Source organism: Homalodisca vitripennis, chromosome 5, assembly GCF_021130785.1.
Source record: "Homalodisca vitripennis isolate AUS2020 chromosome 5, UT_GWSS_2.1, whole genome shotgun sequence".
Lineage (NCBI taxonomy): Eukaryota > Metazoa > Arthropoda > Insecta > Hemiptera > Cicadellidae > Homalodisca > Homalodisca vitripennis.
In genome coordinates this window covers 112,708,551-112,733,529 of record NC_060211.1, presented here as the reverse complement: position 1 = coordinate 112,733,529, position 24,979 = coordinate 112,708,551, and the positions used below count along the sequence as shown (strand labels likewise).

Sequence of the window (24,979 nt, the reverse complement as noted above, 5' to 3'; positions counted from 1 at the left end):
TTCTGAATATTCTACATTTTTAATGTATAACATTTAATAATTCTACTATATATACCCTTCTCATAATATATGAGTTAATATGTTCGGGCCCTAAATCCTGCTATGTATGTTATGAAGTTTGAATGTGTTTTTCGAAGCAAATTTTATATCAAATACAAACGAATAACACACGCGCGTGAGATACATGTACTACACAGAGTGTTCACAAAAGGGTGTCACAAACTTCTGTGGCTCATAATACTTACCATTTCGAACAAAATATGTCATAAACATAGGTCAAGAAATGTCTCGTTTAGCCGCTAGCAAATTTTTTTAAATAAAACCGTTATTATCTTTAAAAGTAGTTAAGCTGAAAAAACTAAATTTGATAAATGGGTTTGAATAGATCAGAGAAAAATTTAAATAGATTATTATTTAATTTTATTCAATATTAACTGTTAAAATTTTTAAAGTCAAATAACGAATAGACCAGTATAGTTCTACAAACTTACAAGATACCAAATATTTTACAATCTTTATAACAATTCCAACGACACTTTTTTCAACGAATTCCGTCAATGCATAAGCGAGCACCACCACTTTGGCTTGTTGAGAGGCATCACTTGTTTCTTGCTCCTGGCTTGTGCAAGTGTTAGTAGAGGTTACTCAGGACATATGTACCAAATACAAACGCCGAAACACTACAATAACGGAAGAAGGTGCTTTTTATCCAGTTAATTTGTTTATAAATGCTGAAACTGCTGGCCTCACTCCATGGCCACAGTTTGAGGCGAGTCCGTGACTTTTGCACAAGAAATCGCAAAACAATACACCAGCCACAAAGTGTATTTTTAATATTTTAGTCCGAAGTGAATCAACATGGAGGTAGCGAGTCCATTTCCTTTATATTTGATTATGTATCAGTCTATTATAAGGAATTATATCTATTGCTAAAATCTGTTCCACTTTTAACGTCGTAAATGTATTGCAGAAAACTATGTTATAATGAGTATTATAAGTATTATTGCTTTGAAAGATGATAAGACATGTTTTTTATGACTTCAACATGTAGTACTCGTACGGAAAAACCCATTATGTGAAATTTTTGGGAAAGAAACAACTGTAACTGTGAGAGGAGCAAATATGGTCTTCAGTTTTCCTAATTTTGGTTATAATAATTTGTTTGATCACTGTGAATGTGAGATTCATATTTTAATTCAAAACATATTATTGTTATTGAGAACTATAGATACTTTATATCGGTTGATAGTCTAGGATTTGAGATGCGAATATTAGGTATAGATGATTACATTCTACGATATAAAAAACCGGGTCCGCTTATCGTACAGTACCCTACCCGAAAAATTAAACATTTCAATTTGAGTGCCTTCAGTATAAAGAATTTAGGGATGCGTGTTTTAGATACACCAAAAGTATTATAGGAAATTATAATAGATTAAAGGAAGTTTTTAAATCAAAAGTTATAAGAGCATAATATAAAGAAGTAAACAATAATTTTACATAGAAAGAGAAATGTAAAACAAATTGACAAGTAAATTTTGCAACAAAAATGCACTAGTAAACAATGATTTAATTATTTTCATAGGGTTACAGTTTTAAGGAAATTACAGACTTTAAACAAAATAAATATGTATATATATTTATAACATGCACTGACTTACGTTCAAAGGATAACAAAACAGAACTTCCAAGTTTCATACATGGAATCCAATGCCTGCCTTTCTAGAAAAAAAGAAAAACAACCTGTAACTTAAAGCCAAATGCCAAATTAGAATTTGCTGTTGTTGATTGTAGTTTGTTATTGTTTCTTTTCGGTTTCACAGAATTGAATTCGTTATTCATTTAACTTTTATAGCTATAAATAACAAATTGTACATATAGTGTGTACCATAATCAGGTATTATTATTTTTTAAATTGTTACTAACTACATAATCTGTCACCTGTATTCTGTAGTTGTTTTAATAAATTAGTGTTTTGTTTTTTTTTTTTTTTATTATATGCATGTTTTAGAGTTAATGAAGTTGACACACAACATGGTGGTTGTGATTCCTGACTTAGGCCTGCCACAACAATCTGGTATGATTTGTTTATTTTAACCTAGTTTGTAATTTATGTGTTAGGTTAGTTATTTACCTGAAAAAGAGATCAGATTGCAGATCTCTAAACAGTGTTATCGATTTTTTTTATTAAAGTGAAAAAACAGGGTAAACATGTCTGACAGCATTTGAATCATTGGGAATTATAAAGTTAAAGGCCGACATGGCAAATCACGAATTTGACTTATCAACATATTCTGCTCATCCTGAGCAAAAAATATATATGGTTTTAGGGTTGCAAATGACAAATAACATGGTTTTAGGGGGTATTATCTAGGCTATACATATATAGTTGTGTTCTGTTTGTGTGCTGTGTCTGGATATCTGTAAATATTATCTGCGGCTGGGACTGATAGCGTATCTGTTATCTGAGCGCTCTGGGACAGAAGTCAGTGCTTCACAAGATATTGTGTACTGTAGGTTAGATCGAGTGAGTGTGTGATAATCATGGATCAACCATTCACTAGTTCGACCAACTGTAGTGAATTGGTGTGTCAGGCATGTTAAGAGTTTTACGTTTCGACCGAAACAAGATTATTTACGAACATGGAATTTTTAATGAGTGTATTTGTTTGTCATGCAGTCTCGTATTGTTTTAAACCGGGAGACTGTGTTTCAGACAGAGACATATTTTGGTGTGGTGACCACGTTGTTGCATTTGAAGCCACTGAGACAACGCTATATTTCGTTGAGTTTGACGTCTCTACACATTCTGTGGAACACGCTAGTGTTAAGTGTTCTCTATTAATGCCCATTTATATATTTATATTAGGGGTTTTTATGATTTATTAAGTTTTTTGCACTGTTCATAATTGCCTTTGCATTACAATTCAATTTATATTTCTGATGAGCCACTCTAGAATTTGATATTTTACTGATAGGTACTATCTCGAGGGATGTTTTTCTTAAGTTGACATCAGTGTGGGGCTGCAGATAACAACTAATTAATTTGTAGCTCAAAATTAAGAAAAACAAGGTTCATTTGGATCAAAATTCTGCTCATTTTAGTATTATTTTTCATTTACGTTTGCAAAGATGGGGCCACATCCGGTGGTGTCATCACGAGGTTGAATCACGGTCACAAAAGGCCACGTGACACCCAACGTGGATGTACAGCATGGAAATATTGTTCCGCATGAGAACAGTTGTTTAATTTTTTATGTTCTAGAACGTTATTTCTCATTTCCACCCTGTCAAACCTTAAATTGTTTTGTTCTGCAGGACGATTCCAATAAGTTAATAACGCAAAACTTGTATTTTACCGCTCCGGCGGTTAATGTGACAATTACTGCCGATGTACATGTGTTTTTGTGTCACAAAGTGTGAAACACGATTATCCTTTAAAATAGTAAAAAGTATCTAAATGATACACGGTTTTGTTTTTTACATTTTATAAATATACATAGACTAGATAGTATTTTATTAAACACTAAATTATTACTTTTAAGATATAAAAAAAGTATAGCTGAACTATACTGTAATTTGTAATACTCACAAGTTAATTTTATTTCAGTAGTTATGTCGAGGATTCATTACTCATGAATATTGGTGGTAATTCTAAGCAATATATGGGTCAACCTCGATTTTTCTCATATTACAATATAATGTTCCAATAGTCAATTAGAAAAGGAAATGACTAGAATTTCTTGCCGGAAAGGAGTTATAGGGAGCAGGCAACTCATATTGCAATATAATGTTCCAATAGTCAATTAGAAAAGCAAATGACTAGAATTTCTTGCTGGAAAGCAAATATAGGGAGCAGGCAACCGCGAGAATTACCTATTAATGATCAGGGGCACTGACGTGATCTGGGCTTCAAATTTGGAACTACTCGAGTTAATTTTTTTTTCTAAAAGAGCAAGCAGCGCGAAGCGCTGCGCAGCGGGCAGGCATCTCTATAACTGCTTTCCGGCAAGAAATTCTAGTCATTTCCTCTTCTAATTGACTATTGGAACATTATATTGTAATATGAGAAAAATCGAGGATGACCCATATATTGCTTAGAATTACCATATTGGTGATTCGATAATCATGAGTAGCCCATCGATAATTTGCTTGTCGTGGTGGCCGCTTATCATACTGCAGCCACAATATTTACAAAAGTAGGATAATATGTTAAGTAGGATATCTATCTATGAGTTTTCATGCACAAAGTACAACAATAAACACGTTTTAGCAATTGGTAACTTGCGTACTGCAGCAGTGGCGTAGCGAAGGGGGGGGGTCCAGGAGGTCCGGTCCCCCCCCCAAAATTTTAGACTTATTAAAAAATAAAGCATGGAGTAGGAGAAAAAAGGAGAGTTATCATTACTCCGGTCTACAAACATTAAATTGATTGATTTAATTGATTAAAGTGACCGTTGTTAAAAATATAATATTGTCCTTTCGTTTAAATCATAAAATATCAAACGATACTTTTGGGCTTGGCCTTACAGATAGTGTAGTGTAATCACGGTATTTCTACAGGGCGCGGTCACGTGACGTCGCAAAGTAACCTGAACCGTAACACAGTGAATAGTTTAAATTAGCGACCACTTCGTTCAAATTCGTCTTGGGGACGTAAAATGACTGCTTAGAATTAAGTTACGATGATGATTTTAGTGTCATTAAACTGTTGACGTGTATATAATTACCGAAAAAATATAAAAAATCACTTTCGGTCGGAAAATACACTTTAAAAACTCTACTGATTAGAACTTCAACTAAGTTGGACTTCAGTGATTGAGGTAAACGTGGTGTTTTCAATTAAGTTAGGACGACAATTTTTGTTATCATTAAACTGTACACTGTACACTGTACCTATATAATTATCGAGAAAAATAATCACTTCCGGTCGGTAAATACCGAAGAAAAGCTGTCTGTCTACAGATTGAAGTTTTGACGATTTTGGATTTCACTGGTTGAGTGGTTGAGGTAAAAGTGGTACTTATAATTTTGTTAGGACATTGATTTTAGGTATTAATTCAACGCTGAATAATAAATATATAATTATCGAGAAAAAAAACAATAAAATCACTTCCGGAAAATATTCCGGAAACGGTCTACTGATAAGAAAGTTCCGACTACTTTGGATTTCACTGACAGGTATTTCATTTTCCTCAGTATATTCCGATCGGAAGTGATTATTTTTTTATTTTTTTCTCCATAATTATATATTTATTAGTCGGCGTTGAATTAATATCTCAAATCAACGTCCTAACAAAATTATAAGTACCACTTTTACCTCAACCACTCAACCAGTGAAATCCAAAATCGTCAAAACTTGAATCTGTAGAGAGCTTTTCTTAGGTATTTACCGACCGGAAGTGATTTTTTTCTCGATGATTATATAGGTAGTCGAGTACAGTTTAATGATAACAAAATATCGTCGTCCTAACTTAATTGAAAATACCACGCTTACCTCAATAACTGAAGTCCAAAGTAGTTGAAGTTCTAATCATTAGAGTTTTTCAGGTGTATTTTATTTCCAACCGAAAGTGATTAATTTGATTTTTTCCAATAATTATATACTTGTCTACAGTGTAATGATACAAAAAATCGTCATTATAACTCATTCATAAATACCTCAATCAGTGAAATCCAAAGTAGCCGAACTTCTAATCAGTAGAGTTTTTCCGGTGCATTTTTCGACCGTTAGTTTGATCTGTACCCGAGCAACGCTCAAAAATTGCCCTCCTTTTCTAAAGGGTTTTCGGCCGTCAGTGACTCATTGTCCCCGAAGGAGTATTTAATTTTCTCCACAGAATATGGTTGTGTCAATTATATGCTTGAGTGAAGAGCTCTGTTTTGTTCTTTTTCTTTCTTATCCAGTGAATCCAACATCACTTTGGTGCCTTCTACTCAGCCAGAATCGAACTTCGTAAAGTTTCTGTAGCTATACAAGAAAATTTGTGGTACTAGAGTTGCTGTGAGAGTTGAATTTGCCTATTACATCTTTCCACTTTCTATAAGGCGTAGTTACTAAAGCCCATATTTTTGGTATTTACCTTTTACCAGTGAACTCATTGGCAAATAACGCACAAAACTTCCCCCGGATCCCCCGGTTTCGGACCCCCCCCGATCGAAATTTCTGGCTACAGTACTGTACTGCTGCAGATTAGCTGTTGTCTAATTAATACGCAGCAGATTCATGGCGATCCACAACATAAAAGTAGAAAATACTAACTACAAGCTAAATATTATTTACAAAACTCTGATAATTTAGATAAAGTTGCTTATTGAATATTATGGTTACAATCTTAAAATGGGGTTATGATGTTACAGATATTTAAGTTAATTGTTCAATTTAATTCATCATTGACGGTTGATTAGGTCACAACTTCTTTGCACATCTTGGTGTTGATTTTGTTGCTTAGTTAAATTCGTGAAGCAGACCCTGTTCTTTCTGTTTTGTGGTTCTTATACTTGTGAGTGATGTTTTTGTGCAAGTTAATGTTGTGAGTGCAATTTAATGTCGTTTACTATTACAGCCATTCCATTGTGACGGACGGGACAAGCAGAGAGATAAATTTCCTTATAGTATCTATAAAAAAAAGTTATCATGCATTAAAACCTTCTGCAGTTTTTTTCAGCATATCTTAAGCATTTTTTAAACTCACTTAAAAAAAAATACTTTGAAATATAAATGAGTTACAGCATTTTTTAAAGCGTGTGACGGACCGGGACGTAATTTGGACACTACAGAAACTACACTAACTTTTACTACATTTTTCTGTGAATTGTACAATAATTATTTTTTTTAAATAATAGTATACGTTTTGTAAAGTTGTTTTTCTGGTAATCATGTGCTTTATATTCCATTTTAAAACTCTGTGTTACAACAAAAAAATTCAAATTTAGCAGTTGACGTGTTGACGGACGGGACAAAAGGTTACTTGTGTATAAAAAACAACAAACAGTTACTTAATACACTTTTTTATTCATGAACACTTTTACTCAACTATTTAACTTAAATTTACTTACAACTAGAACCTGTTATAATTGAAATTAAATATTTACAAGGGTTTTTCATCTTACAGCTCGATTGACTTTGCAAACTTATAATAAATACTATTTCTCAATTCTTTTACTTCTGGCCCCTCAAAAACTCCTTGTATTTCTGAAACAGACACTATGTATGTTTTAGAAGAGTCTATTTCAAATAGTTGGTCCTTGGTTTTAGTCTTCTGCACTAATCTCATGAACAAAGACCTCCACGTTGTTGTCTTCTTCTACGCACCCCTGGGTTATAGCCAAATACTTATGAGCTCTCTTCTGTTTACCTTCACTTACAAGTTCTACTAATATGTACTGTCCAGCTTCTATTTCATCTTTTTTTAAAGGTTTAGGTCTTAAATATGAGTCCTCATCTTCAGAACTATATACATCTAAATATTGGACCTTTTTATTTTCAGTGAGAAAGTCAGAATCTAAGGAATCTTCATCAGAAAGTTTTTCATTAATTGACTCATCATGACTGTTCCAAGACTCTGAGAGTTGAAGCTCTGATTTCACAGTATTTCGGCTACAATACTTCCTGGGTAAAGTGTTGATGCCCGTAAATAATGCATTTGATTGGACTTTAGGAATAGGTCTGACAGCTGCCCATCGAGACTCCAATAACTCTTGACACTCTTCAATATCTTTAACATCAACATACATCACTTTGATTTTGTTTGCCTCACACTGTTTTTGACAACACTCAAAAAACTCTTCAGCAGAAGTAACTGTTGTGCGCCTGGATTTGACTTGTTCCCCACACCATCCTTTTCACAGTGCCACCTACACCGTCCACTGCCCCTTCCCATGAGAAGTGGCAAAGAAACACCATTCTCCAGTTACTTGGTAGTCCTTGTCCAGAAATGTCAGATTGGATAATGGTATAACGATTTTTAAAACTGGCCAGCACAGCCGTCTGAGAAAATCGCTACTTCCTCAATTTTGAACTGTTGTTTTAGATCACTTATTATTTTTTTAAGAAAATACCAAATTGAAAACTTGTCATGTGTAAGGTTATTGCTAATCAAAGCATAACATTGTTTTCCATTGGGAACCCATGCTACACCTGTAAAATGGTTACAAGAGTGTTACTCCAGTGTGCACTCTGTATTTCGTCTTGTGCAATACAACTGTAGTTTTCAGCAAAAGTCTATCTGTAAGACAGCTTCACCTTGTGTTGCATTTTTCTTTTTGTACTCAAAATACTCACTCTGTTACGTTTTTTGTATGTAGCAATGCACTTTGAACTTTCCTAACATATTTTGTACCATTTCCATTGCTTCTCCAATAGTAGTCTCTACAATATGTTATAATGGTCGTTTATTTACCTCTCCCCACTGCTTCCAAGAAATTTGAGCCTCTAAATCTATATTCAAACTAAACTTAGTTCAAGAAATTTGTATCTTTGCATTTGTTGCAAGACTCGGTCATACAGGCTTCACTTGTTATGTTACAACATATGGCGGCCAACAGTTCTTTACCTGTAGGTGGAAAACCTACAACAGCTTTAGACAATGATTCAGTAAGGAAATTAAAAATTTGCATGTAGTTTGCAAAACACATACATTATGTGGCATTTCTGAGCTCAAGCGTATATGAATTGGTCTTAGAGAATAAAATTTACTTTTTTTGATACCAATACCAGGATTTTCCTCAACAAACAAAGCGTACGCTTCTTTTACTGTCATAACCATATGTCGAATTTGCAATTTTTCTTTTTCACCTGAAACTTTGCTTTTGACTGTTTTGTAGTCTCTCTTTCCAGGAGCTTGTCTGCTGACTGTATCACTGCTGTAGAAAGCTATAACTTTTTCTTCAGTTTCCTTAGACAAAAACCGTCTTTTTCTCTACATGTTCTTTAATAAAAAAAGCGATCACTTTTTGGCAGCTGGAAGTTTTTCATAAACTAGTTTTCTTACAACAGCAAGTTTTTTTGAAGGACTTTTTGGTAAAAATTTCTTTGCTACGAACTACAGCCTTTCCTAGGCTTTGCCTGTTTGAAAAAGTTCCAAGTTCATTATTTTTATCACATACATGTTTCTAGCTTTTCTTTTTGTTTTAACCTGTATTTTCTTTTTCTTTCAGTTTCCTTGCATCTTTTAAGTTTGAGTTCTTTCTTACCTGCACTTGTAGAACTAATTGTAACTAACTTTTCCTTTTCCTTAGCTCTCGATATTCGCTTTCTCTCTGCATCTTTCTTCAAACTCTTCTCCCAGGCTTCTTTATTCGTCTTCTTTTTTTCTCTGCTTCGTTGTTTTCGTAGTCTCGCCTTCTCTCTAGATTTTAAAAGCTCATTTGTCTCCATTTCCATAGATATCTGAAATCAACAAAAACTCGTGTAGTTTTTTAGAGTAAATAAATATAACAAGAATCACAATGTTTAGTTGACTGCAATATCGCAACAAGATGTCGCAAATATTCCATGACATTTTTTTGTAAGCCCCATGTGCAAGGGCATTATCTGACTCTAAAACCCTTTATTAACATTAATGTTTAATATTTTGACATTTGGTGTGGGATCTTGTAGTTAATCAGCTCTTTTAGAAATTTTTTTAATCAGTCAAATTAATCAGCACAATGTTAATTAAATGCTACAAATAATATTTCACTGCATAAACAGTCTCAAAGCCTAATCAGTACTACAACTACAGTTCTAATTAAAACTAGGTGTAGGTATAACTCAGGGGTGCCCAGAAGGGGGGGGGCATGGCGCAATTTGCGCCATCAAAATTTTTGGGGGGGGCATGATTTTTTTTTATGTTTAACATTTTAAACCATGACGATAACCAGAGAAATGAGAATTTATACTCAACAGTTAAGTTAAAAGTACTGATTAATTATTTAACCATATCATCAAGATTCAAGATCGAAATTGCCATAGCTAAATATTATTCCGCCGTTTAAACTAACTCCAGGATCTCCGTGTAAATCCTTAAGAGAAATATTTTATTTGTTTAGGGCGATTAGGTTGGCAGTGGCTCAACTGGCAACACTGTCTTGTCTGCCGTCTGCTGTCTGTCACAGTCACATCACAGCCGTTAGTGATGTACTGATGTGAATGTGAGTCGTGAGTTTTGAGTTTGAGTACTATTGCAACAGAACAAAAACTGTCTCGTTTGAAGAAGCTCGGATACGGACGTTAATGAAGGTTGAATGTGCGTGTATTTGTTATGCGTATGGTATGTCTTATGTTATGTTGTAGATTTGTGATTTGTTCATAACTAAAACTAAAGATGCCTAAGAGAGCAAAATTTAAATGCCTAGAAGTGATGTGCAACACGATCCATCGCAAAGACAAATGGTTGGATCACTGTAAGAAGAAATATAGTTACAAGTTTAATTAAGAACAATTTAAAAAATCAATTATAAAGTGGTTGAAAATAAAAGTCGACAACGGGCCCATGGCAAAAATACGTTCCAGACCCAAGCCCAAGCCAATCTACAATCCTGGATGACATCCCTCATACTTTGACGAGTAGGCCTACCCAAGACCAAGATGAAGATGTTTTTGAGGTCAACATCAGAAAGTTTCCAAGATAAATCTACCAGCGAGATCGAGACTGATGCAATTACTCTACCACTACTAGAAGTCACAGACTCTGAACTAGAAACACAAAGGTAGGCCTAACTTTGTAATAACTAACTAATGTAAACCTAAGGGGCAAAAACGGTTTTTTACTTAGTCAAAAAAATTTAATATGTCTAGGCCTAGGCGCAGGGCGCAGGCTGTTATATTGGTTTATAGAGGCAAACACGATTAACACGAATACTAAGCCTTTATGTATCCAACCTACCTAAAAACATAATATCTTGTAAAATGTATGGTATAGCCTAACTTACCCAAGCTTGTATTCTGAGGAGTCAAACCAAAGTCTGATTTGGTTCTGCCGTATTCACTGTTTTAGGTATTTTGGTACTGTTCAGCACTCTGTGGAGTTAGGTTAGGTAATAACATAGGCCTAATAGTTATGTACCCAAATAGTTTGACCCAAATACTGAAAACAAATATAACCGTGTACAACATTCTTGACGTTCTTCACTGTCTGAATATTGTTCTAGTTCGCCAAAGTCCCGTTAGAGTTCAGAAGCTTCTTGGTTGTTTATCTATCGACGGGTAGAGCATAGAATTGGCGTGCATAGAAGGGTTAATTTTCTTCAGGCATATGTTGGAAGTTATAGGCAATAGGCCTACCCATTTTTTGAGGAATTTTAAAAACCTATTAGCTTAGGCTTAATAACTTCTCACAGACTAAACAAAATTTTGTATATATTTGTAGATCAAACCAAGAACTGGAAGAACAGGAACCTGACAATTTTGGAACAAGTGATGTAGATGAACCAGACTCGGATATTTCATCTAATGAAGATCACAGTGATCCAGCTTCATATGCTAACCTCAAGCTCTCTCCTGAAGACATAAATGTGGCTCTAAATTTGGAAAAATCAAGACTTATCATCAATAGAATTTCTTCAACGGGTGGAAGAAAATTTAATCCTCTGTGGAAAAATTGTATATTGCCCAATAACAGTGTAAAACCTAGGAAGTGGCTAGTGTACAGTAAAAAAAGGACGCTGTATTTTGTTTGCCTTGCACACTATTTGCACTTCCAACTGAACGGTCTGTATGGGGAACAACCGGCTACAGAGGGTGGACAGAGCATAGAGGAGAAAGAGATTTTTTACTCCACGAGACTTCCAAAAATCATATATCTGCAGAGGTTGCCAGAATTCAATGGATCTCACAAAAGAGAATAGATTCGAGCCTTGCTCAACAATGTAACAGAGCAGTTGACCAAAAACCGAGAAGTCCTGTCAGTTGTCATTGATTGTTGTAGTTACTTGAGTGAGGAAATGATTGCCTTTCGCAAAAACGATGTTTTAGAAGGAAAGCTGTTAGGGTTATTTAGACTTATAGGAAAAATATAGCCCAGATGCGAGAGAGTTTACCTTGAAAAAAATTAATAGAGCAAGGGCTGAGAATGTAAGACTGGGATCTAATTTCTGAGTTACAGGAATATTTTTGATCTTATCAATACAATGAGTGACGTGGTAGTTAATAAAATTGTAACAAGTGTGAATTTAACCAACATTTATTCGATTATACTAGACTCTACCCAGGATGTGAGTAAAAAAGAATGTACCACTATCATAGTTCGCTACATTGAGCACATGGATGATACACAACAAACTACAATATCAAACGTAAAACCAAAAGAGCGCTTGGTCAAGGTTTTTACAAGTGGGGATACATCCGGGGAAATGTTGTTTAGAGAGCTAAAGAAATGCTTAACAGCCCTAAACCTTTGATCCCAAAGGTATAGTGGGCCAGAGTATGGACGGTGCAGGGAAACATGAGAGGGCAGTTCAAAGGTCTCAAATCACTAGTCACAAAAGAAAGCCCTAAGCTTTTTATGTATGGTGCTGCTCTCACAGGTTCGCCCTTGTTGTAGAGCAGTCCCTTGATATATGCTGTCAATGAGGAATTTGGTTTTCATTCTTGGAAGATTTGTATGTTTTCATGTCAGGCCCACAGGAGACACCACCTTTTGCTCGAAAATCTAGAAAAGGGAGAAAAAAGAAGCAAGAGACGCTTAAAAAGAGTACAGACTACTCGTTGGTCGAGTAAAAATGATGCCCTTCAAACCATTGTGAGTTGTTTTGAAAACAATAAGAGATACATTGCAAGATTTGTCGACTGACAAGAATTCTGACAACAACACCAAAGCCAAAGCAATAGGCCTCCTAAAGCAAATGACAGATTTTGAAAATATAAGCACAATATACATAGCATCTTCTTTGTTCAAAATATTGTCTCCCATATCAATTTGTTTTCAGTCACCTACCATTGATTACAGTATAGTCCCAAAAGTTATTAAAGAAACACAGGAAAAACTGGCGTTCATGCGCCAAGATTCGGCGTGGGAAAAGATTGAAAGTGGCATTACTTCCTTTGCTGAAGAACATAACATTTCTTTACCCACCAGACAACGAATCAGAAAAAGGAAAAGATTCATGGACGAGTTGGCAATTGAGGAATGCATAGAAGACCCATATTAAGAAAGTAAAGGTTGATATTTTATTTCAACGTTCTAGACTCTCTCTACAACCAGCTAAATGACAGATTTCCAGAAAGTTCTCTGGATATGGTGTCGCAGATGGGATATTTTTCTCATGATGGGAATTTTGAAGATGGTAGATGATAAGAAAAAAGGCCTAAAATGTAATCCATCTTCAATTGAGAATCTTTGTGAATACTACAATCTAGACAAGGAATTAATTGTAGATGAACTAGACATCTTCATTGATGTTTACAAAGCTACTCACTTGGACATAGATATTTCTGATGTCATGTCTGAGAAGAAGAAATCAGAGAGAACCAGTACTGCTAACGCGAGGATAGTTTAAGTTCTGACCATGATGAAGATGAAGAACAGGAGGACGTTACAGTGACTGACAAGTTCAAGAAAAAGAAAAATGTTGACGACTGGGTGAAAAGAGGATTTATTAGACCATACAGGTGCCTATTGAATCTATCAGGATTCCCTCATCTCAGTATACTTTATAGGATACTGTTGTCTCTGCCAGTCACAAGTTGTTCTGCTGAGAGAACTATGAGTCGGTTGAAGATAGTTAAGAATCGTCTAAGAAGCACCATGGGGGATAGTTGGCTTTCAAGCTTGCTCATTCTTTCTTGCGAGAAAGAAATTCTAAAACAGATCTCAAATGAAGAAATCATCACAGGTTTGCACTTTCAAGTGTGCAAAGAAAAAAACTTCTTTTGTCAAAAATTTAAGAAAAGTATCAAATGAAGCCAATTTCAACCTTTCAAATTTACACCCTATTTACCACACAGTAATCAAGTAAACTATTGTAATGTTTTATTACTTTTTCTTTTTTGTAAAAGTTGTTATTGTTATTGGTATTAGTAGATAGAATTTACAAAATGTACTTGTTCAGATGATATCTTTATTCCAAAAATCAAACCATTTAATGATACATTTTGTTAGATTTTTGTTATTTACTCTTGTAATGTAAAAGTAAATACAACCTACAACACAACATCAGTAACAACCTTTTCCAATTTATAATAATTTAGAATTACCTAAACTTGCCAAACATTATATATTAATTTACAGCTATGTTTATTCCATTCACTTGTGAAAACTCTGGTTATTGGTTAAACATGATGCCTCCACCATAATAGAAACAAAATTAAATTAATACATTTATTAAACTTTTTTAATACATGCCGTTTTATGAAATAAAATTTACAACACTATTTGGATTATAATATGTTGTACTATTTGGATTGTATTGTATGATCAGCTGTAAATTGTATCTCATTGTGTTCATGACAGCAACATACTAGACTAGTGACTACAATTGCTATTGGAACTACAGTATAATTACTTATAAATAAAAAGTGTTTAAAATGACATATACATTGAAGATTGAAGTGCTATTATTTCATTGCCTTAACCTTTGATAACCTTAACCTTCAGTTCTTCAATTCTTTTTCAATCCTTTTTTGGTTTTTTGGCTGGAATCTAACTTTTTATAAACGTTCCAAAATTGTATGAATGTTTACCAAAGTTGCTATGCAATATTCTTTTGCAATAAAGAATTATCAATGATATTATTATTCAACTTTTTATAAGTAACCTTAACATTTAAAAGGCAAAGCCTCCCTTACTGACCTTTTAATATCCTATTAAAATATTTGTCATGTAGCTATTCCTGATGTAATCTAGTACTTTGATAAACATATAAATATTAAAAACTATAATAATTGTTTACTGCTTTTTAGTCCTCCCGTACAAAGAACGGGTGCACTGCTAGTGTCAAAAATTATATCAAAATTCAAAAAAGATACTTTATTTCTATTCTAAAAAAGATAATAAACAGTGGTATATATTTTTTACAATAATGAAAACAGAAAGAATTCCTCACAAGGACCAAAGGTAAATGATGTCCTTTGGAAGATTAGAATGTAAGATGTGAATTTTATTGTCATACACTGACTAATGTTAAAAACTAAAGGGTTGGGTATTGGGGTACTTTGGGGGGGGCATTACACTTGGATTGGGGGGGGGGCATGCCCCATTGCCCTTGGGGGGGCTGGGCACCCCTGGTATAACTTACAATCTACAAATAGTAGGGTGTCATAATATTTTGAAATTGGGAGAAATAAAAACTATTTTACATAAAATTAAAAAAATAAGATTAGCCTAGATTCATCTCACAATGGCCTAGATAGGCCTAGTAACTTGTACATTCAAAAAGTAACATTAGTTAATAAATTTAAGTATTAACAACGAATTTTAGGGCATGGGGGTTATAGAGATATTGCTAAAAGTGTGAACGGACGGGACAATTTTCAAAATTCAATAAAAACTAGAAACAGAACTAGAAAAATCTAAAAACTTTGAGGTTAGGCCGGGGGTGCTTCAGTGAATAGAAGATTTGTTATTGAATCACACATTTTATTTTTAATTAACTTGTAAAAATAAATTACTTACCTTTATTGTGACGGACGGGACACTCAATCTCTTCTTCAAAAACAAGTAAAAATCCATTACTATAAACGATAAAATGAGAATGAAAAACTATATTTCTGAAATGTGCAGAAGAGCTGGTTTCCCTCCAAATAGTCAGCAGACTGAAATTGTGTCATATGGTTAGTGATTTTTTTTGACTTTATTTCACCAATATCATTCACCCTGTAGCAACCACAGAGTAACACCAAGTTTAACCACGGTAAAAACATGTTTAATTTTATTTGATAATGAAAAAATGATTAGGTGTTGTTCAAATACTATTTTTATTTATTGTTAACTTAATTTAAATGTTGAAAAAAAATTATTTTAGTTTTTACACTTATGTCTCTGTATTTGTGGAATGGCTGATTATTATATCAGAATAGACATTAAATACCTGTTGTTTTCTTTTAGTCTTCTTCGTAATGAGAATTTTAAATCTTTCTATACCTATTTACTTCAAATATGGAGTCAGTCATTGTCCTGATACATAGAATAATATAGAGTTTGTAATATTTTTAGCTCTCAAGTATTCGTCATCAGCTTTTTGGAATGTACATTATCTAACAGTGTATCATCTTAACGGGTGCTTTTCATTTGTCGCCATAGCTCGCACTGGAGGTAATACTATACTATCAGCCCAGTCAACTGCTAATTTCCATTTTACTAGAATTTTAAAAAATTAGAGTTTTCCGTATCTTAATTATTTTCTGTTGTCTTTTAAATTAACTTTTTAAGCAATTTCCTTTCGTAAAAAACAACAAATAATGTGAAGTAGTTGCATTTACTTGTAAAGTTAAAGTTGAATAATAATTTACTTTTTTATTATTCAACTTCCTTACTAAAAAATTACTTAAAATACATGGAAACTCATGGAATTAACTAAAATGCAATTAAGACACTAAATATTGGGCTGACACTTCTATCACCTTCATAACTATTCCCAACAATGAAAACTTCATTCACTACTGAGTCCATCCATTTTAAATCAACCAATTTTAATTAAAAGGGATGCTGTCAACATGTATTTTTTACACAAGTTAAGCCTAGCACAACTGTCAGAGAATTGAAATCAGGGGTTTATAAATGTTTAGGGCTTTTAGTATTTTTCTAAGCGGCTATTTTGTATTGGCGGGTCCATGAAATTTACATATTGCAGAGGTTAGCGCAAAGCTCTGTAGCTCCTGTATTTTTCAAGATATTAACTTCAAACAAAAACTATAACAAAACGTAATGAAATACTGAACATTTTTAGCCATATGCTTTCTTAGGCCTTCCTTAGTGGAAATAAGTGTTATATTTAAAAAATAAAAATTTTATTTTTCAAAATTAAAATTTGTATAGAAAATCCTATTATTTCAATCTTTAATATCTCAGAAGGGGTATATTAAATTTACCAAATTTTCTCAAAATATTCTTTATTTGTATTGCTTTGACTGTATTTGTATTACTGATACTATTACTTTTTTAGTTATCATTTTTTGAAGTTAACAGAAATGTTATTTTTGTAGGCGTTATAAGTTTTAAATATTAATTACTAGTTGCTTGTTATTAGAAAATCACTTGTTAAAACTAAAATAATTTTTTATAATGTCAGCTTTAGCAATATTGCCTGCAGCATTTTTCAGTCTGAATACCTGAGTCGAGCACATCAGCCTTTGGCGATGCTTGAAATAAACTGTAAAGCCAATTCAATTGGCTCTTGGCAGTAAAAGGGTTAAAACACCCCTCTAACTTGATGGATGTTTTTCATTTGTTGCCATCAGAAAGAGCCACGGTTGGAGGTACTAGTCAGCCCGATAAATAGTATTAACGATTTTATAGTTATTACCTACCTGACTTTTGTCATAGAGTGAAAGCTTGCAAATGTTGAAAGGTCACACAACATTAGTAGTCACAATGTACTACCACAACATTCACATAAGCTAAGGTTAGAATTGGGCACAGACTTTTTATTCCATAAAGTATTGGAATTGTTTCGAAAGTAACTATTTAGAATAGATTTTCACAGTAATTACCAGCTATTGTCAATGTGACAACTATGTATTACTTATCCATTGGCTATTGCTCAATTGTCTTTTTTGTGCCACTTGTAATAGGCATGATTTAAAAGGATGAAAGCCATATCTGTATATTCAAATGTTGGGATTGAAAGGGAAAAGAATTTATACTATTGTATTTCTGGCTATGTTAGCAGGACAATTATAACAATTTATTGAAATCTGATGAGTTGAAGAACTAAACCATTAGTAATGTCGAGTAGCATAAATATATGAAAGTACAAAATTAATTACTCATTGCTATCATATCCTTTTTTCAGTGGAAAACGTAATCACAATGTCAAAAGGCAAAGACGAAACCGATCTAAATAATGGGGAAGCCAAGTCATCACAAGATCCTACTACCCATCTGTTACAGGTAAATAAAGAGATGTTGAAGATAAATTAAATGCAATTAAACATTATTGTTTGTATTTAAAATTTCAATTACTTCATAAGTACTTCAGAAATCATTCAGGGCTATCATTACAGCAGGTTCCACTCTGGATATCCATCCAAAGAATATAATTAAAGCTAAAATTTAATAACCATTTTCGGTTATAAACTTTTAACGTAAATGTTGTGATGAAATATAACTGATGTCAAACACAGCATGTAAATATTTCTAGAACTAGTCCTAACTTTATTTAATTATAGGGAACATAGTGTATGAGTGTTTTAATCAATAATAACTTAATTGTACAAGAGTAACTCCTAATAATTGATCAAAACTATTATTAAATGTTGATAATTACTATAAAGGTTTAGTTTAGTGTATTTTTGTTTTGATAGTCCTTTATGATGAAAATATTGATGACTAATACACTTTCTACATATAGAATAATTTTGAATACATAAATAGATTTAATTTCTTTGTAGGAAATTGTAGGATTTCCTTTCTACTATTTGGCTACCAGTGGCATAGTGTGTAATGTTGGGACACTCAAGTTGTGTAAGCTGTAATTTTCCAACAGTAAAAAACGTGTAGTAAATAATTTCTCAGAAAATGGTGTTGGAATCGGTTTAGGTAGTTTTTTGTTTCTTTCTAATTCCAAAATTTGCTAATTTTAGAACATCCATAATTTTTCAGATAATTATTAAAATCTGGCACATATTAAAAATTTAAAAGGATTAGTTTCATAATGAACTTTTAACAAATTAATGTAATGGCCAAGTTTGTCATTAAGTTTGTAACACATTCACTGTTAATCAGCTGTACTGACTGAGTGATCATGACTTGTCCAATAACCAGCATGCCCTAAGGCAAGCATGCTGATGTCAATATGTTTTTCTGCTGAAAAAATTAATTCTTTGTAGGATTACTAATGGTGTTGTGTGGAAAAGAGGAGATTTTTGAATGGATATATTTTGAAATTTAAATTTAAGAAACACTATTAATTGCATTTTAGTATAAAATGTACTTACTTATAAAATCAAATTATTTTCTAAATATTATGACTGTAAATCTCTAATTTTTGTAAAAATATTCTTATTTGTTTGTATATTTAAATTGTTAATGTCCCAAAATATACAAAAAATAAAAACTATAATTTATAAAACAATATACGTCAATGTTTACAATGTTAATTTAATAAACTGCAGAGACTAAAGCAAAAAAATAAGCTTTTGTATTCATTTGTTTTAAAGTACAGACTTAAAAACAACTACAGTATAATATTAAGACTTATACTTTATACTTCTGTAAATGTAAATAATTCTTTATTGTTCTAAAGCGTGCAATGTACAACACGGAAGAAATGTATAATGTTGTTTTAGGAGGGAGATGAGAAATTATTGAAAAAATACTTCTCTTCCCAAGTGCTAATATATGACCCTCTGAAAGCTGGCAGTATCGATGGGACAGACACAGTGGCACATGACAAGGCAATATCTAGAGCCCTATCAGCTACTTATTTCCCACCACGGAACACTGGTAACCCTGAGAAAACCTTACTGGTGGCGAGACTCAATCCAAAAACAACTGATAATAAACTTACTGAGGTATGTGGCTTTTCAACGAAAGAGCTCTTCAAGGAATGTTTATGATAACTAAAATATTATTTATTTTACAAATATTCAACTCTTTGTGTGCCAAAATATGATGTAACTGACTATTTTTGTAACAAAAACAGTCAAAGTTCTAGCCAGATTGTACATTTTGTAAAACTGCTATTTTCTATCATCAAGCAAGTTTATTAATCTAAATGCACAGTATTTTGTCTCTTTGAAATTTGGAAACATTACGTGTGTTGCATTTATGTTGGTACCTATCAATTTTTTCATGCTCAGGCACCTATCAGCGTATTGAAACATGTAAAAGATAATGGAGGCTTTATGAAGAAAAAAAAGATTGAAGTTGTATTTAATGCACCAAGCTCAAACAATGTGGGGGGGGGGGGATATAATAACAAATCGGTTTATAACTAAACCAAAACTTTTTTGTAAATATTATTTAAATATTTTTTCAGGTTATTGTCTCACCAGTTTTATAATGTAAATATTGCATATTATTAATATGAAAAGAATGTTATTATTAAAAAAAATACATACAAAGATTTTTATTACATGGCTTTAAAATTGCGTAATAGTTAATAAGTATATTTAACTTCATTTTAATGTTGAATTTTACATATACTGTTTTTAAATATGTGTTTCTGAGCCTAAATTAGTAAAAAATTTTACAAATGAACTGTCTGTTATACATATTTTAAAATAAAATAAAATATGTTGTAAACATTCTTATATTGTTTTCCTTTAACCCTTTGAGTGCCACGGGTATTTTCCGAAGGCATATGCATAAAGTGCCACGCTGTTTTTAGCATATTTGTAAGCTTTTGGGAAAAAAGCTGTTGTAAAATAACTACCAAACAGATTTCCATCATTTTGTTGTTGTTTTTTTTCTTATTAAATGCAGAATATGATAAATATCGTTACAAATAAAATTTGATTTATAAAAATATAAAAATTTCAGTATTTATAAAAAAAGTTTTTACTTTTGTATAAAAAGTTAAGTTTCGACCTAATTTGTGTGTATACGGTATTTTTAAGATTTTTTTTCTTTATACCATGATAAAGGCCATATGATTCTAAATAAAACCCATGTGTAATATCTTATTCTAGAATTTTAAAAACATGGCATTATATGTATTAACAATATGCTGCCCGGTACCGACATTTTATAAACTGTACTTCATTTGTCAGAGTTTAGAAATTACTTAGTAATGATGTAGTTTTCCCAATAAATCTAATAAAACATTAATACAACACAAATAAATATGATTAGTACATTTAGAAACAAATACTTGCTAAAAGATTTACATAAAAAGTTTACATTTACTAAATAATAACCCTAATAATATTTACACTGATTCACGTTTTTCGCTTGAACACAACTCAAATCATACATTACTTTTGTAAAGAAATACAGTAAAATACTGTATAAGTTACTATTTTATTTTGTATTTACTCAAATGCTTGGTTATCGGCACATAAACAACAAGAAAGGCCGTTACGCAACACGGTACTCGTCCGCTACGTCGCGTGACTGGAAGACAGAATCATCACACTGATACTTCGGTATTATCACAGCCCACTATTTTTGGACGAGTTTTCCTTATCAGAGATCAAAATAAACTTCATTATACGTTCCTTTTTCCATAATGAATCGAAAAATACTCGATGAGTCATACTTCCTATCTCCAAATCGTCTCCAAATAGACACACGAATGACCTGACATTTCCGAATAATGAAACGTTGTTCTTATAGTTTTTTATTTAATTGATTGTCGTAATAACTTGTACATTCCAAAATAGGTTAAATAAAGTAAGTTGTTTTTAATACTGTAATTTATTTTGTCCCCGATAAGGAAAACTCGTCCAAAAATAGTGGCTTCTTGATAAGTACCCAAACAACATAAGTTACACAGATAAAATAGTAGAGAAACAACATAAAACTCGTATTTATTGATAGTTTAGAACCTATTGAATACAGCCGTCTGATTATTTGGCCAAAATAATCTTGTACTATATAAAATATTATCGAAATACGAAACGTCAAAATTGGCGACGCTGGCACTTTATGCACTTTTCGTACCGTCAAAATTAGCGACGCTGTGGCACTCAAAGGGTTAATAGTATTTTAAATGACTTTTTTGCACAGAGTTTTGTCAGAAAAAATTCTGATTAGAATATAACATTAATTCTGAAATGTTCAATGAAATATTACAAACTAAATCATTTCAGTGCTGACTTCTTTAGCAACAAAACACTACAAGGTACCTGGTACATAGAGTCTAAATGACTGTATTTGTTTCAGGCTTTTTCAGAATTTGGAAAAATTAAAAGCTGTAAACTAATTAGATGTATTGTAACTGGAATGTCAAAAAGATATGCTTTCATAGAGTATGAAGAGAAAGCAGGAGCCATCACAGCATACAGAAAAGGTCACAAAATGAAACTGGATGATGCAACCTTACTTGTTGATTTTGAATGTGAACACCTTTTACCTTTTTGGATTCCCAGAAGACTAGGTATGTATCTTGCTGTGGTAATGTTAAGTATTGCTTATTTAACATTACCACATCAATATTGAAATTAAATCAAATAAAAATCCTTCCTTTTCTGTCAGTAAATACTTCTTGATGTACATCAGTGCGTCTCACATTCTCATACGTATCAGGTAATATTATGATAATGGCGCATTTAATTGTTAAAATTGTAACGTAAGAAAAATGTCTGGTACTCTACCATAAGAAGTAAGAATATCACAATACTTAATTTAAAAACCATTTGGCACATTCTGTAAATACAGTTTAAGGTAAATAACTTTTATTTTTGCCAAAATGTTCAATGTGATGAAACTTTTAAAATTATATGTCACAAATGCTGCCCGGGTGGCTCTATATACAATATAATTTATACAATTCAATATGTTACTATATTATAGTCCCAATAATTCCATTTTTAGTACATAAAAGTTTTATACCCATGGCCAACAATTTAATTGTGATGTACCGGTACTAAATGAAATTTAAAAACACAAAATTTACCAAAGTTTAATTTATTACAAATACATTTGTAAAGTATTAGCATATTCCAAACTAGGGTTTCACGTGCAGCTTAAATAAAGTAAATAAAAAAACCTTTTCATTAAAAATATAAATAAATAAAAAACTACTTAGTAAAAAAACAATAAACTAAAACTTCTTTATTTTTTAGTAATCAATAAAGTTTTAAAATCATTCAAATTAAAACTATATTTAATCACTATACACTGTTTGAGAAACTAATTTTCCATGTACCTGCAACAAGATTTATTAAAACGACATGCTGGCAAAGACTTTTTTTCTTAAATTAAAACAATTACTTGCCATAAAAATATATGCTATTCAAATTTAAATAATTTATTTTAAACAGTGTTCTACTCGTACATAATTTAAAGTTATTGGACAGTTTGAGTGGTTCGTCTACCACAGTTCACAGTTCAGACTTCCAATAAGGAAGTTCCCAGTGAAGTGTTCTACAGAGTTATTAATGCAAATTTAAACCTCAAAGTAATCTTATGTATAATTTCTTACTGCAAACCTTGCAAACTAATTAGAACATCAACATGAAATCTTTTTGTTAATTTTGAAAATATAATAAGTGTGTTGAATTAATATTATAATCTTGGATCTAATATGTTACCCTAATATATATTTCCCTGCAAACATAACATTTTAACTATTGTTACTAGTTGATAGGAAAATCAGCAGGCTTACCTTGAAAATTACCTTCTAGGGTCCACTGATTGAAAGAACACACAAAAGTGCACATATTTTACAACATAATTAGAAATTTTCGATTTCACTGCAATTTTTTTCAACCAGTAGAGAACATTCTAGTTGTTTGTTTACTTTGGGTTGCTGAGTCAATGTAGGAAGCAGTGTTGCCAAATCACTCTTTATAGACACTGTTATCACTGTATAGCTCTTAAATTGGCAAGTAATATAATAAGTGAATTGCCATTTCACTCAACATGTGCCATTTCAGGTGAGTGAGTCCAGCCAATCCTCTCTTAAAGGATGTACATTGAAAGAATATTTGGTTCTCATATATCTGATGGTGTGTTAAACCTTATTGTCTTATCTTCTGCATAATTCTGGTATGCCCACAAGCACCAGAGTTTCTCACATTGGATATGTACTCTTCTCAATCAATATCTGAATGTGCAGCTCAGTTGGTCGAAGCTACAACAAATGATTTGTTGGAGAAGACCTCTCATCTCTGACGGTTTTTTACGCTAAACACACCTTTATAAGATTTGATGGTGAAAAATGCAATAATCCATACAAGCTTTGTTAGAGGATGGAGAACTTAATAAGGTCTATAACCGTATGTTTGAAAGTAATAAAATATTTCTGTGGTTTTTAGGTGGTGGATTAGGTGGAAGAAAAGAGTCTGGACAGCTTAGGTTTGGCAGTCGTGATCGACCGTACAAGAAACCCATTCCATTAATGAAAGACACATCTCATAGATAGTTGTAAATATTTAATTATGTAATATAAAAGTGTATACAATATCCACCTTTTAGTGTTTTATTTTGTTTCATGAAACTGTTAAAAGGATAGATGGCTGGATGGGTAAAATAAGGTGTGAAATATTAAAAAAAAAGGTAATATTTCGTTCAGTTAATAATTAACTTTGAGAAATGCTGCATTCTCAAATATAGCTTACACACTCAAATGATACTACACCTTGGAATGAGAAATCCTTAAGGTAAAGTAGTATTGTTCTACAATCGTAAATTGGTTTTTTTTAACTTGAGATGAAGATGGCTCAATAATGTTTCTGCATATAATAACCTGTATGATTTATAAAGTGACAATTATTCATAAGCTCATGTGTATATTTATGAGAAATAGAAGAGTGCTCTGTCACAAAATAAATACAACGTGCACTCTTTTTACCACACGGAAAATGCGACGCTATTGTATCTGTACCTGTTATATTTTTTATAGCTGAAATAGTTCTGAATAACTTTTTTATAATACAGTTAATACTAAATTGTAATATATGTACATTTTGAAGATCGCCTGGTTTGAAAAAGTAGATTCTTTTTTTTATTAACTTCTTTCTTTATAATTAATGGTTCTCTTCATTAAATTATGATTTTCTTCTGTCAAACAGAGAAAACATACCTTATTTACACAATCTGTATAGCTAATGCTTCATATTAGACTTATACAATTGGTTTTTGGATTCTTACTTTTTTTTCTTTTTTTTTAAAGGAGAAGCTGGTCCCCTTTTGTGTCTTACGCTGCCCGTCCCCATGGGCCACTGGCCTGTGCG

At 32.3% G+C, this 24,979-nt stretch overlaps 1 protein-coding gene across 3 annotated transcripts; it reads left to right on the top strand.

The window, feature by feature from the left end:
• The first annotated feature begins 1,741 nt into the window (after nt 1-1,741).
• LOC124362723 (U11/U12 small nuclear ribonucleoprotein 35 kDa protein-like) lies at nt 1,742-24,213 on the top strand. 3 transcript variants are annotated; one of them, XM_046817455.1, is made up of 6 exons: nt 1,742-1,897; nt 2,012-2,077; nt 17,932-18,029; nt 19,427-19,651; nt 21,966-22,179; nt 24,062-24,213. In XM_046817455.1, the coding sequence occupies exons 2-6, from the start codon at nt 2,017-2,019 to the stop codon at nt 24,166-24,168; spliced, it is 705 nt and encodes a 234-aa protein (XP_046673411.1). In that variant the 5' UTR covers nt 1,742-1,897; nt 2,012-2,016; the 3' UTR covers nt 24,169-24,213. The 3 variants fall into 3 exon arrangements, with proteins under 3 accessions (XP_046673411.1, XP_046673412.1, XP_046673413.1); XM_046817456.1 differs by lacking the exon at nt 2,012-2,077; XM_046817457.1 differs by lacking the exons at nt 1,742-1,897; nt 2,012-2,077 and adding an exon at nt 10,568-10,692.
• Nucleotides 24,214-24,979: the final 766 nt, after the last annotated feature.